The sequence below is a fragment of the Dipodomys merriami genome, unplaced genomic scaffold, assembly GCF_024711535.1.
Source record: "Dipodomys merriami isolate MVZ:Mamm:240054 unplaced genomic scaffold, mDipMer1.0.p SCAF_15, whole genome shotgun sequence".
NCBI classification, from domain to species: Eukaryota; Metazoa; Chordata; class Mammalia; order Rodentia; family Heteromyidae; genus Dipodomys; species Dipodomys merriami.
This window is the reverse complement of record NW_027202826.1, coordinates 10704781-10717554: the sequence shown is the minus strand read 5'-3', so window position 1 is coordinate 10717554 and position 12774 is coordinate 10704781. Positions and strand designations below refer to the sequence as shown.

Genomic DNA, 12774 nt, shown 5'->3' with positions numbered 1-12774 from the left:
CTGAGATATGGAAGTGGTCACTGATCTTGTGGAATTTGGTCTAATGGGGAAGACAGACAAATAATTGATGTGGTCATATTGTGTCAAGGTTTTGGCTTCACTGTTATTAACATCTTTAGGAAGGAGGCAAGAAGAAATTGGAGATGATCTGTATCAGTGATTGATGTTTCCCCCACTAATCCAGACTTTACATCCGAGCTTTAGTGCCAGTTACAGCATATCCTCACCTGGAGGTCTCACAGATACCTTAAGATCTGGCTTGTCCTTGTATAAAACAAAACCAAATAGAAAACAGATCATTTCATATTGTCATCATCTTTTATCCAATTATACAAATGTATAGTACATCTCTCTCTTCTAATTCTCATGACTAATCTCTTCAGTCTATCCTATCAGGATTTTGGGGGACAGTAGTATGGGGAGTTGGACAATAACTGTGTTTGAATTCAGGGTCTTGGGCTTTCTTACCAGACAGGTTTTCTGTGAGTGATGCTTCTAGGTTGGTCTTTTTGTTGGTTATTTTGGGGTTTCATATTTTGGAGTTTTCTGCCTGGGCTAGCTTTGAACAATGATACTCAGGATCTTGGTCTCCGGAGGAACTAGGACTGCAGGAGTGAGCCATGGGTTCCTGAGTTATCCTACCTTTTAAGTTTTGACTCCTGTGTATCTCTGTTGCTACCCAATCAGTCAGAGATGTCATTAGTCTTCCTTAGTCTGGTGGAATATTTGTTTATGAAGTCTCTCCCATGTCCACTTTCATTTACTTCCATTCTACTTCCAAGACTGCAGTCTTGGGATGATTTTCCAAGAGATAGTATCTTGGAGTTTTGCTTTGTTTTTATTGTCTTTTTTCCCTCCAACCCATAATCGCCAGTGATTAAATTAAGACCCATACTTGGTTTAGCTAATATAATAGACACCTAAGTAAATACTATAGTGAATGAATGTCACAAAAAACATAAATCTTTGTCATAATGTATATTAAGCAGACAAACAGTTAAGACAATAAATCATAAGGACAGAATCAAAGAAATACACATATTAATGCTGATATTTACTGTAAGGAAATGATCATCACACAGGGGTCATTTTGAAAGTTATTTAATAGTAGATGAATTGGCTCTTACAAGGTCCAAAGCCAGGCATGATAGCTCATATCTGTAATCTCAACACTTGGAGGCTACTGCAGGAGGATTGGAAATTCTAAGCCTTTCTTCATAGTAAGTCAGGCCAAAGTGACAACCACATTCTATATTCTATATATGTGAATGTGTATGTAGTACTTAATTAATGAGTTAAATATTTTCAGAGTTTTTAGGCTTATAAAGGAAACTAAAAATATCGAAAATCAAATTGAAGTGTTAAAAGTTCAAGTATATTTCAAAAGTTTTTCAAGTTGGAGTAGCCATCAAAACAAAGTTTCTTGAGTTAAGTGTTACAGATGCATGACTTCTGTTAGTTTTCTATAAGATGCATGACTTCTGTTAGTTTTCTATAAGATTCAGCATTTGGGTAAAATTTTGTAGCTTATTTGAAGAATTTCATTTGCAATCCTTTGGTATGTTCTGATCTTTTTCATTATTTTATGTTTTAAAGAAATAAAGCCTAACACCATGAAGGATGAGAGTCCCTTTCGATTCTGCAGAGGCTGTAATACAGATTTCTTCTACATAGGACACATTTGCATACTGACATAGGGGATTTCATTGTTACATGTCCGTATATGTTTAAATTATATTCCACTCTCATCCCTTCTATCTCTTACTTCTCTCCTCCCTTCCCTCCCAAACCGATTTAGTGGGTTTCATTGTTCTGTTTTCATAGATACAGTATGCTTTTGACCATATTCATCCTCATTCATCCTCATTAACATCCTAGTTTTTTTAAACTACCAACATTTCTTCCTTCGTCTAGGAATTCTGTTTCATTTTCTATAAATTGGAGTCCAAGATATGCCTATATTCTATTACCTTACTTACACTTGTATGGCTCTGAGGAGGTTACTTAAACTTTCTTCACAAGGTTGTTCTGTACTTTCTATACAAGGTTGTTGTATGAGTTAATATAATTAAAGCACTCGAAAGACTGCTTAGGTAGATCTGTTCTCTGTATACTTTATTTCCCTAAGAAAACATATGTATTATATATATATATATATATATATATATATATATATATATATATAGTATATATATATATATATTTTTAAAGGAGTTGCTTATTGAAACTTGAATAAATTTTACAGCATTGTTGATACAGGGCCCTGAAAGAGCATTCAAGTGAGTTTAAATAGTAGTGTTCATTTTTCCTTATCCTGTAGGTTTAATATGCTGCCATGTGCATTTCCTGAAAAGTTACTTTCTCTTTCTAGCTCTGTGTATGGTCATATGAATTTACATTGTCATTGTCATTTACTATTTGTATTTATTATGTTTCAATTGACTTGTCTACCTCCTTTCCCCCCACTTGGGAGTTTGTTCAGAATAGAGACTACCACATCTTGCCCAGTTCTCTCTCTCTCTCTTGATTAGTGCTGGATTTTACTAACCTTGACCAAATACTTTTCTCAAATGTTGTAAATCTAGATCCAAAAATTAAAAAAATATTTTTTAAAAATTTGTTCTTAATCTCTTGTATCTTTGACTCATTATTTAGGAAATAGAGAATGAATATATAACCTAGAGGATCTTTTGGATGAAATTAATATTAGTGTAATAGAATTTGGGACTAGAAGCCCCCAATAAATTGTTCTCATAATTATCTTTTCTTGTGCTACCTTTATTCAGTGACTTCCACAATTAAAGCCTTGGAAATTAAAGGCATTGATGGGAATAAATTAAATCTTAGCCTTAGCCTTAACAGAATTTGTTTATGGCATTTGTTTAGTGAACGCCAGAGGAAAGAAAATGTCATTTAATTTTAATCTCTGCTGTTGATGTTGTGATCATGATCAACAGACATGTTTTCATATATTATCTCTTGAAAAAATATTTTAAGTTTTTCTTAGTATTCTATCTCTCTTTTTAAAAAAAAATTTTTTTTTTTGGTCTGGTCGTGGGGCCTGAACTCTAGTCCTGGGTGCTGTCCCTCAGCTCTTCAGCTCAAGGCTAGCGCTCTACCACTTGAGCTACAGCACCACTTCGGCTTTTTTTCTTTTTGCTTATGTAGTGCTGAGGAATCGAGACTGGGGCCTCATGTATGCAAGGCAAGCGCTCTACCACTGAGCCACCTTCCCAGCCCCTCTATCTCTTGACAAAATAATTTAAAGAAAAGGGTTGAACTGAAGAAGGCAGTGTTTATATGTGTATGTATGTCTTTAAGAGCTACCAGAATATGACTTTTAAGATGACGTTAAAATTCTACTTTTTTAAAAACTAGTTTTGAATTTTTATTCTTGGGGTAGATTTTATTATTTCTTATTGGCCCTTTTTATGGCGATTCTGAACATATGTTTATGAGATTTAAATACTCATATACTATATACCTAATACTTAAATACTTGGTATATACTTAAATACTCATATACTTACATCTCAAAAAAGACTTATTCTATAGAAATGGTTCAAAAAAGACTTATTCTATAGAAATGGTTCATATCATGTAGCAGTTCTTAGTAGAAAGCTATACGCATTTGAGTAGACCAAGAGCAATTCTTAATTAAGTTATAATGTGTACTTGAGAGGAGTAGTAATCATTCTGTCATTACTTACCACATCTCCACCCAGCTGGTAGAAAACTTACAATAACTCTTTGTCCCACAGAAAAAGACTTTTTAGTTACATATCAAACACGACAGATTTCAAAGTTAATTTTTAAGTATTTAGAGGCTTTGTGTATGTTGATAATTATTTTTAGTCATTTAATTTAATAAAATGAATTTTTAAATTAATATTTCTATTTCAAACATTTTATGAAAGTAATAAAGTATTCCTAACCATTAATCTTCTAAAGTTCATAAATCAAAGACTGTTACACCTCAGGTACATTTCAAATTAATAGGTGTTTTTTTGGTTTGTTTTTGAAACTGTCTGTAGCACAGGCTGGCTTGAAATTTGCAGTATACTGCTTTTATCTCCTGAGTGCTGGGATTCTATGCACACATCACCATGCCCTGTGTAAATTAATTTTGAAAATAATTCCATGGCAGGCAAAGTTATGTCAAACACTACTCATGGCCCTCTCATTTCCAGCAATATTTTTTTTGCCAAATTATTTGAGTCTTTGGAATCTCCTAAAAAAGTAGAGAGTCACATAAGCATTATGTTAGTCATATTATGCTTGATTTTTTTCATAGCAAAGAATACAGTTAGTTAAATTATATGTAATTGCTTTAAAATGTAAATAGATGTTTATAAAATGAATATTTAGAATCTTCCTTTTAAACATAGCAGTGACATGATTACTGGGTTCTTACCTACTCGACAGCTATGTCAAACACTTGAATACTTAAAAGAGCAAGCCACCTAAAATAAGTAAAGCATTGGATTAAAGATTACTATGATGTACATTTTTTAGAAGAACTTGGTGTCATTATTTTGTCTTACTATCCTAGCATCAAAACAGAAGAGGTATTCGGTGTTTTCAAATAAGTAAGTTTCAGTGTATAAATCAACACAGATGTTGATTACCACAATGTTGTTACCACTGTATCTAGTGCCTTCAATAATTGGCACATAACAGGTACTCAGAAGGTTAAATCTGTGTATTGATAAGTAAGAAAAGAGAAGAAAAATCTTTTATTAAGACACTGAGATGTCCTCTGGTAACATTTTTATATCTGTATCTGGGCTTTCTTTACTACTCTAAATCTTTCAAATGGGCCATTATAGAATTTTACACATCCTTCTAGTTGGTAGTAGCCCTTCTACTTCTACATATTCTACTTCTATAGATTAAAAATCAAATTGTTCTGTATTAGAGCTGCTTCTTAGAATGAGGCTCTGAATCTTGGGCTTGTGGAGAGATTAGTAGGGGAGAGGAATGTTGGTAGAACACAATGACAGTTTTCCAAGAAAGCTATATATTTTTGAATGGCAGAAGACTTTCTGGCCACCTATTGGTGGGAATCTATGAATTGTATCTGTTTGCTTACCTACTTCCCCTGAGACTCACTGTCTTGAATTTTTGTAGAAGTATATTTAATAATGTTTAACAATTCCTTATGTACAATTCCTCCGTACACACTGTATTCAAGAATACAACTTGCTTAGATGTATGATTCTTGATATGTGTGACTATTGAAATAGAAAGACCTGGGCTGGGAAAGGTGGCTCAGTGGTAGAGTGCCTGGCAGGCCCCACAACCGACAAAGAAAAAAAAAAAAAGAAAAGAAAAGAAAAAGAAATAGGAAGACCTTTATTAGTCGGCATTTGTAACTAAAATAAAAAGTCAGCAGTCTTCCTACCCACACAGTAAACTTCTCCTTGTACAGAAAGACTCTTTGAGCTCTTAAATGGGCAGATGAGTCATGACAGGAAGCACTTTTGAAGAAGACATTACTAATAAGTCAAATGACATTTCAATTCTAGTTTTAAATGTTTGAATTAGGAGAAAGAGCCCCTCATAGGTTATCCTACAGAGAACCTTCCAAGACCAGTGACTATTGTATAAATGTTGTTATTTATCCTACAAGTTTTTAGTGGTAATATTCCTACCTGTATCCCAAGTCCACAAATGGGAATTTCTTCTTTCTCCTCAACACTTAACTAAACTTCCATCTTTTAAACTTTTATGAAATCTTCATGGATTATTTAAATAATTTCTCCATTTTTCTTACCTACTCTACCAATTTGACAATTCATATTTAGTCAGATAATTATTCTGTTAGTTTCTTATCATGCCCCCGGGGGTGGAAACTTACTGTAATATTAGGGTCCTCCAAAGCATTTTGTTGACATTAGGATATAACAGGCCAATTTCCCCATGTTTGCTACCTGCAAGAAAAACATTATAGAGACCAAAACAATCTTTTCATGAAATAAACAATTAAGATTTACCAGTACTTTTTATGTGTATTATCTATACAACACTTTTCCTTCTTAAGTTTTATTTTCTCTTTATGTACACTTAGCCACTTCATATCTAATAGAAATCAGAAAGATATAATGAACTTGGGAACTAGAGCTAGCATTTAACCATGCACAAGACCCTTAATTTTCTAAATTCTGAGTACTTTCTAGAATTTTATTGTGAGTTCTAAGTCAAAAGTATGTATATATCACCTTCCTCTTTCTTCTTAATTGACTATAAATTTAATGGAGGAAAAAGTCTAAAATCATAGATTTATTCTGTGCCTGAGTGCACAAACCACACCTTATCAGTCAGTGCTGTTACCTATTTACATCAGTGAAAATGTAAATGATGGGCATACTTAATATTGTAATTGATTGATAGAGTAACTGTAATAAAATGGGTTTATTAACTTGCCAATTTTAGTTAAGAGCCTTTGAATAAGAACTAACATCCCAGAAAGTTAATGACAGTGAGTTACTGAAGTTTTGAAAAGATTCTTTCAGCCTCAACATGCTTGACATTCTTTTCTTTGATGTTGCATTTTGAATTGTCTCTAAATTCTGTGCTTGGGCAAGACAGCTAACTGTAGATGGTTTCCCATGACTTCCCAGATTAGAGTGTTATGAAAATAATAAAATCACCAACACAAAAATAGAAACATACCCTCTTGCTATTATAAAGTGGAAATGCATTTTTAACTATTAGCAAGGTAATAAAAACAGTAATAGTACCATCAGCTTTAATAAAAAATTTAAATACTACATATATTAAGAAGTGTACTTGGGGCTGGGAAGGTGGCTCAGTGGTAGAGCACTTGCCTTGCATGCCTGAGGCCCTGGGTTCGATTCCCCAGCACCACATAAGCAGAAAAATCAGAAGTGGCACTGTGGCTCAAGGGGTAGAGTGCTAGCCTTGAGCTGAAGAGCTGAGGAACAGTGCCCAGGCCAAGTTCAGGCCCCACGACCAGACCGCTCCGCCCCCCCCCCCCAAAAAAAAGAAGTGTACTTTTCATTCTATGAATACTTTATATCTTATACTTAACCAAGTAACACAGTAATTGCTGTTACTTACTTTTTTGTGCTGCCAGTTATTAAAGACTGATGATACTTGTTACATACTACTTTTCAGGATTTCCTACAAGTAAAATTAAGATGTGAACTTTTCAGGAGTAGGTAATAGAGGAGAAAATAATGCCACTGAGCTATAATAATAGAACTAGTAATAGTAATGATAATAGAACAGTAAGAGATCTATATATGTATAACATGGAAATGACGATGGTCAAGGTAAGTAAAAATTGTTGTCTTTGTGTTGTCGCCATGTTTATATTTTTGACATGATTAATAATATTTTAGGTTTTTCTCATTGTGTATGTTTGGGTTCTATGATTTTTTTTTTGTTGGTGTTTATAATCTTAACCTGCCCTTTTGACAAACCTTGTGCTCCATAAGAGCCATTTCTCTTGTACTAGCTCATGGATTAGTCATTGTGTTGCCTTTAACCCCTAGAGCTTTGTTCTGGGGGTAGTATATCATCATATCTCTGTGGTATGTATTTTCTCAAGATTCTGCTGTCATCCACTTTTACACAGTTGGCTCAGTGCAATTGTGAGGAGATGAACATTGGGTCTTAGGTGAACTGTATTTGAGGATTTCATTGTTGATCATTTCCCTTGCTAGTAAATTCTCAGTAGTGTTTACAGGTTGTTGTCATCAATACAAGACATGATTAAAAAAAAAAAAAATAGAATGGGAAAAAGTATTGCCTGGCTGAAAATAACAAGAAAACAGAGTCTACTGTAACAAGAAACTATTTAGTACGTTGAGATATTCTGAAAATTGAGATGATAAATGTCAGGCATAGTTGACTAGATAGATAATCCTTTCAAGAAATGCATATAACTTTCTAGCATAAGGTATAAAATACCTTTAAAATATAATTTTATTGTTACTATAGGTGTGGTACAATCAGGTAATGAGTATGTTTCTTTTTGGACCAATATCACCCCTTTCTTTACTTTTCTCCAGTTTCTTCCTCCCATCCCTGTCTACAAATTGCATCGTTTATTTTCCACATACAAAATATTTTTAAAAATTACATCAATTATAGACTGACATAAGGTTTGAAATGTCTACCACAAGTGTAAGACAGATAAGTATATACAAACACATGACCTTTTGAATATTATATCACTAGAAACTTACATGAAATTTTGAAACTTTTAAATATCTTTTATTTTAGCAGAGATTACCAGAAATAGGAATGTGAGAATGCCTTCATTTGTATTGTTCATGTGTAGATTTTTGATAGTAATAAAATAGATAACAGTTTTCACTGATAGTATTTTAAGAGAGTGCTAAAAAAATCATTCCCGAATGGAAGCCATTGTATATGCAGGAATTGTGGTAATATAAAAACTTCTTAAATATTCTTTTTGTATTATTTTTATTTTAAACTATTAAATATTTCATCTATTCAAAAATAAAACATGAACGCGTATGCTTACATATAAACAAATGTTTGTGGAAGACAAATAGCACTAGTAAAAGGTAACCATGAAAATATTCCTTTCAATATACAAAATCTTGGTATTTTCTTCTTTAACCTTCTAGGTTTTGAGAAAGTGCCCCTTATTTATGTTGGTTTCTGTTCCTAGACTTTGGAAAGGTCAGTCAGCTAGAAACAGAACAAGATTTCAGTTGAAGTCAGTGTATGCATGCTATGATGTCACTTGTATTCTACTTTGATGAAAATCTAGTTACCACTGACAAATTCTAGAGGCAACTTCAGTATTAGTTCTTTCCTTCAGATAGCCTAGAACAAGGCTATTTGTTGTTCTTTCCTAAATCAAGAGTGTTCTGACCCCCTATAAGAATAAGGCTTTATTGGTCTATTTCTAGCAAGTAGGTTATTTTTTGCTTGAGAGTATTAGATTTCAATTTAAAAAGCATTTCTCTATGAAGTGAGCTAATTAATTATATTGAAAACTAACTTTCACTGAGTTTGTGTGACCATGTTGTTTCTGAGGGAAAAGGGTTTAAGGATCATGTAGATTTTTAAAAAAGATAATAGAATCTAATTTCTAGGACAGTCAACAATATTTCTTTATAAAAATTTTGCATTATCTTATTTTCATTTTAAACTAAGATATTACATTGGTTTAATGTGTTTTAACATTTTCATGTAGTTTTTATTTTACTGAAATTTAAATGGCTGTTTGCATATCATAATTGTATACATTTACTTTTTTATTTAAATAATATTTTATTCACTATTTGAAATTATTTTAGTCATTTGCCTTCATTGCAGAAAGCACTAAAATATATTAAGTTTATGTAAGTTTTTTCTTTTTTTCTAAGGAAACTTTGTAAGGACCTTAACTGTAAGTACATAGTTTATACACTTGTAATAAAGAATGTTAATGGAGAGAGGGTAGAAGTTAATTAACTAGGCCCTTAATAATAGACCTTTCTAGTCCAAGGAATCTTATAATTGCATTGGAAACTAGTTGTGTAGCAAGTTGGAAGATGAAATATTTACATTTCTATGGTAGTTGTTCTAAAAAAGATGTCTTCAGGCGAAGCTGGCATCTTTATTATTCTATTAAATGCCTTTTTAATGATAAGCAGTGCACATTGTTAAAGTAATTTTGCAGATACAAGTCCAGTGCTTCCTGTTGACCTAAGATTAGCAAATAAGGACAAGACCCTCCTTCCAAAAAGCACCTAGCCTTTCAGAGAGACTTTATGCAGTGGTTTAGTTATGTGTATGTTAAGTCTCATGGTTACTAAGAATTGATGGAGTATGTGGTTATTTTCTTGAAAACTGAATTTTGAAAGAATGAAATGGAAAAGCATAGGGAATGTTTTCATCAAGTTTGCAATATAAGAGACATGCAAGTTGAAATGGAACTTGTTTCATGTTTCTGCAAATACTGTATATTCCAAATGGGTTTACTTTATTGTCAGTTTCCCCAAATAGTATTTAATTTTTCCTTTTTGATATTGCCATTTGGTACCATCCAAGCGGTTGAAAGAGCTGACCAGACTGTGCCAGCGTTGCTGTAGGGTGACAGTTAATAAAAATAGCTTGCTTTGCCTCTTCCTTGGAAGGGGCGGCATAAGAATACATTTCATTTCTAAATGTTTCTGGAAGGACTTATTTGTGGGAATGGTGCGTGCTCTTTAAGACTCTTAACAAATACAGATTTACAGAATACGAAAATAATCTGCTGAAAGTTTGAAAAGGGAGAGGGGCTGTCGTGTGGGGGCGGTCCCTGCTGCCCACATCCTCCCTCTGTTCAGTGCGTTGTGTGCTTGCTTACGGGTTCCCTGGAGCGGATCACCATATAATTGATGTGCAGTCTGCATTGCTGAATCCTGGACTGCACCATTCTGTGTTCAAGGGAAGATGTAATCTGATCCCTCTGCTGCTGAGGGAGGAATCTGTTCAGTCAAGGCTTTGACAGGGCACCGTCTCCTCCAATAATCTTCTCGGTTCTCTCTCATTATTCCCTCGAGTTCTCCTCAGTCAGGCTGCATGTATGTATGTGCGTCCCGAGAAGCGGTTTGATACTGAGCTGCATTTGCCTTTACTGTGGAGTTTGGTTGCCGGTTCTGCTCCCTAATCTTCCTTTTCTGACGTGCCTGAGCATGTCCACATTAGAATCTGTGACATACCTACCTGAAAAAGGTTTATATTGTCAGAGACTGCCAAGCAGCCGGACACACGGGGGCACAGAATCACTGAAGGGGAAAAATACAGAAAATATGGGTTTCTACGGCACATTAAAAATGATTTTTTACAAAGTAAGTAATCTGTTTTCTTACTGTGCTGTGTGATTGTGTGTGTGCCTGCCTGGGAAGGAAAATCTGTATCATCAGAGATGGCTGCAGTATCCTCTAATTTTGGTGGGTGTCTGGATGTCTGGTATTCTGCTTTATTTCATGACTGTAAGCAAATGATGGAAAAGCAGCATGAGCTAGAAAAAGCCTTAAATTTAAAATAAAATGTACATTTTAATCTGAGAATTTCTCATTAAAATTGTAGTCAGACTTCAGAAACGTGGCTCCGTTAGATGCTGACCTGGAAATACTCTCTCCTTAGTCGGCTTTTAGTGAACCATTTGCCTTCAATTTTCCTATACCTTATATGTTTCTTTTCTCATTACTTGACTCTTAACATGTAGAATCACTAAAATATTTGGGATTTATATTTAAAGAGGAGGCATGATACTTTACATGCCTCTCAAAAATTGCAGAATTAAATTTTGGTTATAAAAGAGTATTTTTCAATAAACAGTACAATATTTAAAAGAGTTCTGTCGCCATTCAGAAAGTGCTTTATTTTATAAAATTTAAAAATAAAACCCCTTTCTTAGTGTTTCTTTAATATGTATTTTGGGCATTTTTTAAAAATTCATTGAGAGGTTTCTAAGATGGAAATAAAGTTTGCCTTTACTGGCAAATGGCATTAACACCACTGTATTTACAAGATATACAGAAGTTCTGAAAGCCAGTATTACAGACTTAATTGGAATGAATATCAAAGTTTCTTGTAAAGATTATGAAAATATTCTGTGAAAGTTATTAAAATATTTACTGATTGACCTTCCTGATGTGTTCGTTTATAAATTGATACAAATACATGTGTGTGTGTGTTCCTACAGCTTATATACATGAAAACATGTGGCTGCCTGCGTGCTTTTATATTAATTATGTTTAAAAAAATAAAATCAGAGAAAGAAAAGAATGGCTTTTGGACCTAATCTCTTTAACACAATGTAATAAGTGCAGAAAGTTCTAAAGAAAGCAGACCAGTTCCATTTTTCCCCCAGTAGTATTTCACAAACTGAGGTATAAATTGTGGATAAGCTTGTTGTACCCTCACGTCCAGCTCTAATGTCCTAAGTCATCCTTTATGGATAAGAAGATTTTCAAAAACATCCTAAGTCATCCTTTAATGTATAAGAAGACTTTCCTTTCATGGGGGCTGAAACAATCATTATCCAGTCTTAAAAAGATTTTGAGTCTTTTTGGTTCTCTTTAGTATTCATATTGTATCATTCTGTTTTATGGTGTTCCCATGTGAAGCAATAGGCTGCTGAAAAATAGGGTTTTCAGCTACTATAAAAATGAGCATATCTGTCTATTCTCTATAACTTAGAGTAAAACAGTAATTTGTGGGTACAAATCTGAAATGGAAAAAAGTTGCATCTTAAATTTTCTGGCTTTAAAATAAACGTATAGTCGATGACCTCGGTTAAACTGATAGTGAAATATGAAAACAAGTATTTCAACATTGATAAAATACAATTCTGAATATATTACTAGTATAACAGCATAATAAAACATGTTAAAATGTTACTATTGGGTATATATTTTAAAGGACATAATTATTTTCTTAAAATACTTTTTTTGGTTCAATTATTTGTCCTATGTGTAGGAGCTGTACTCTATAGCTTTATTATACATCTTCAAATTTCTCTATTGTGATGAATTTACTATTTTTTAACTGTCCATATTTATTATGATTATAACAAAGTTCCAAGATTATATATGTTGCTGTCTTTACTCTTTTATATAATGATATGAGTGTTTACAATTCTGTTAGGTACTCCTTATTTCTGGTTTGGAAATTTTGAATTCTGCTCCTTTCTTAAAACATGTTTTTAAAAGAAAAACAGATTAGAAAGGAAGGCATGGTTTTCTTGTATGTGGATGAACATGAGTTTTTTAAATGTTGGTTATTCAACTGGAAAAG

At 33.3% G+C, this 12774-nt stretch overlaps 1 protein-coding gene across 5 annotated transcripts in view; it reads left to right on the top strand.

The window, feature by feature from the left end:
* Positions 1-12774, top strand: part of Fbxw7 (F-box and WD repeat domain containing 7) — a 116169-nt gene that overhangs the window by 77246 nt on the left and 26149 nt on the right. The window contains exon 1 of one of the 5 annotated variants that reach the window (XM_070022211.1): positions 10395-10820. The exons of the other annotated variants lie outside the window; for them this stretch is intronic. Coding sequence (XP_069878312.1) covers positions 10560-10820 — 261 coding nt within the window. The 5' untranslated portion in view covers positions 10395-10559. Of the gene's footprint in view, positions 1-10394; positions 10821-12774 lie in introns of those variants that run through there. 5 annotated transcript variants of the gene reach the window in all.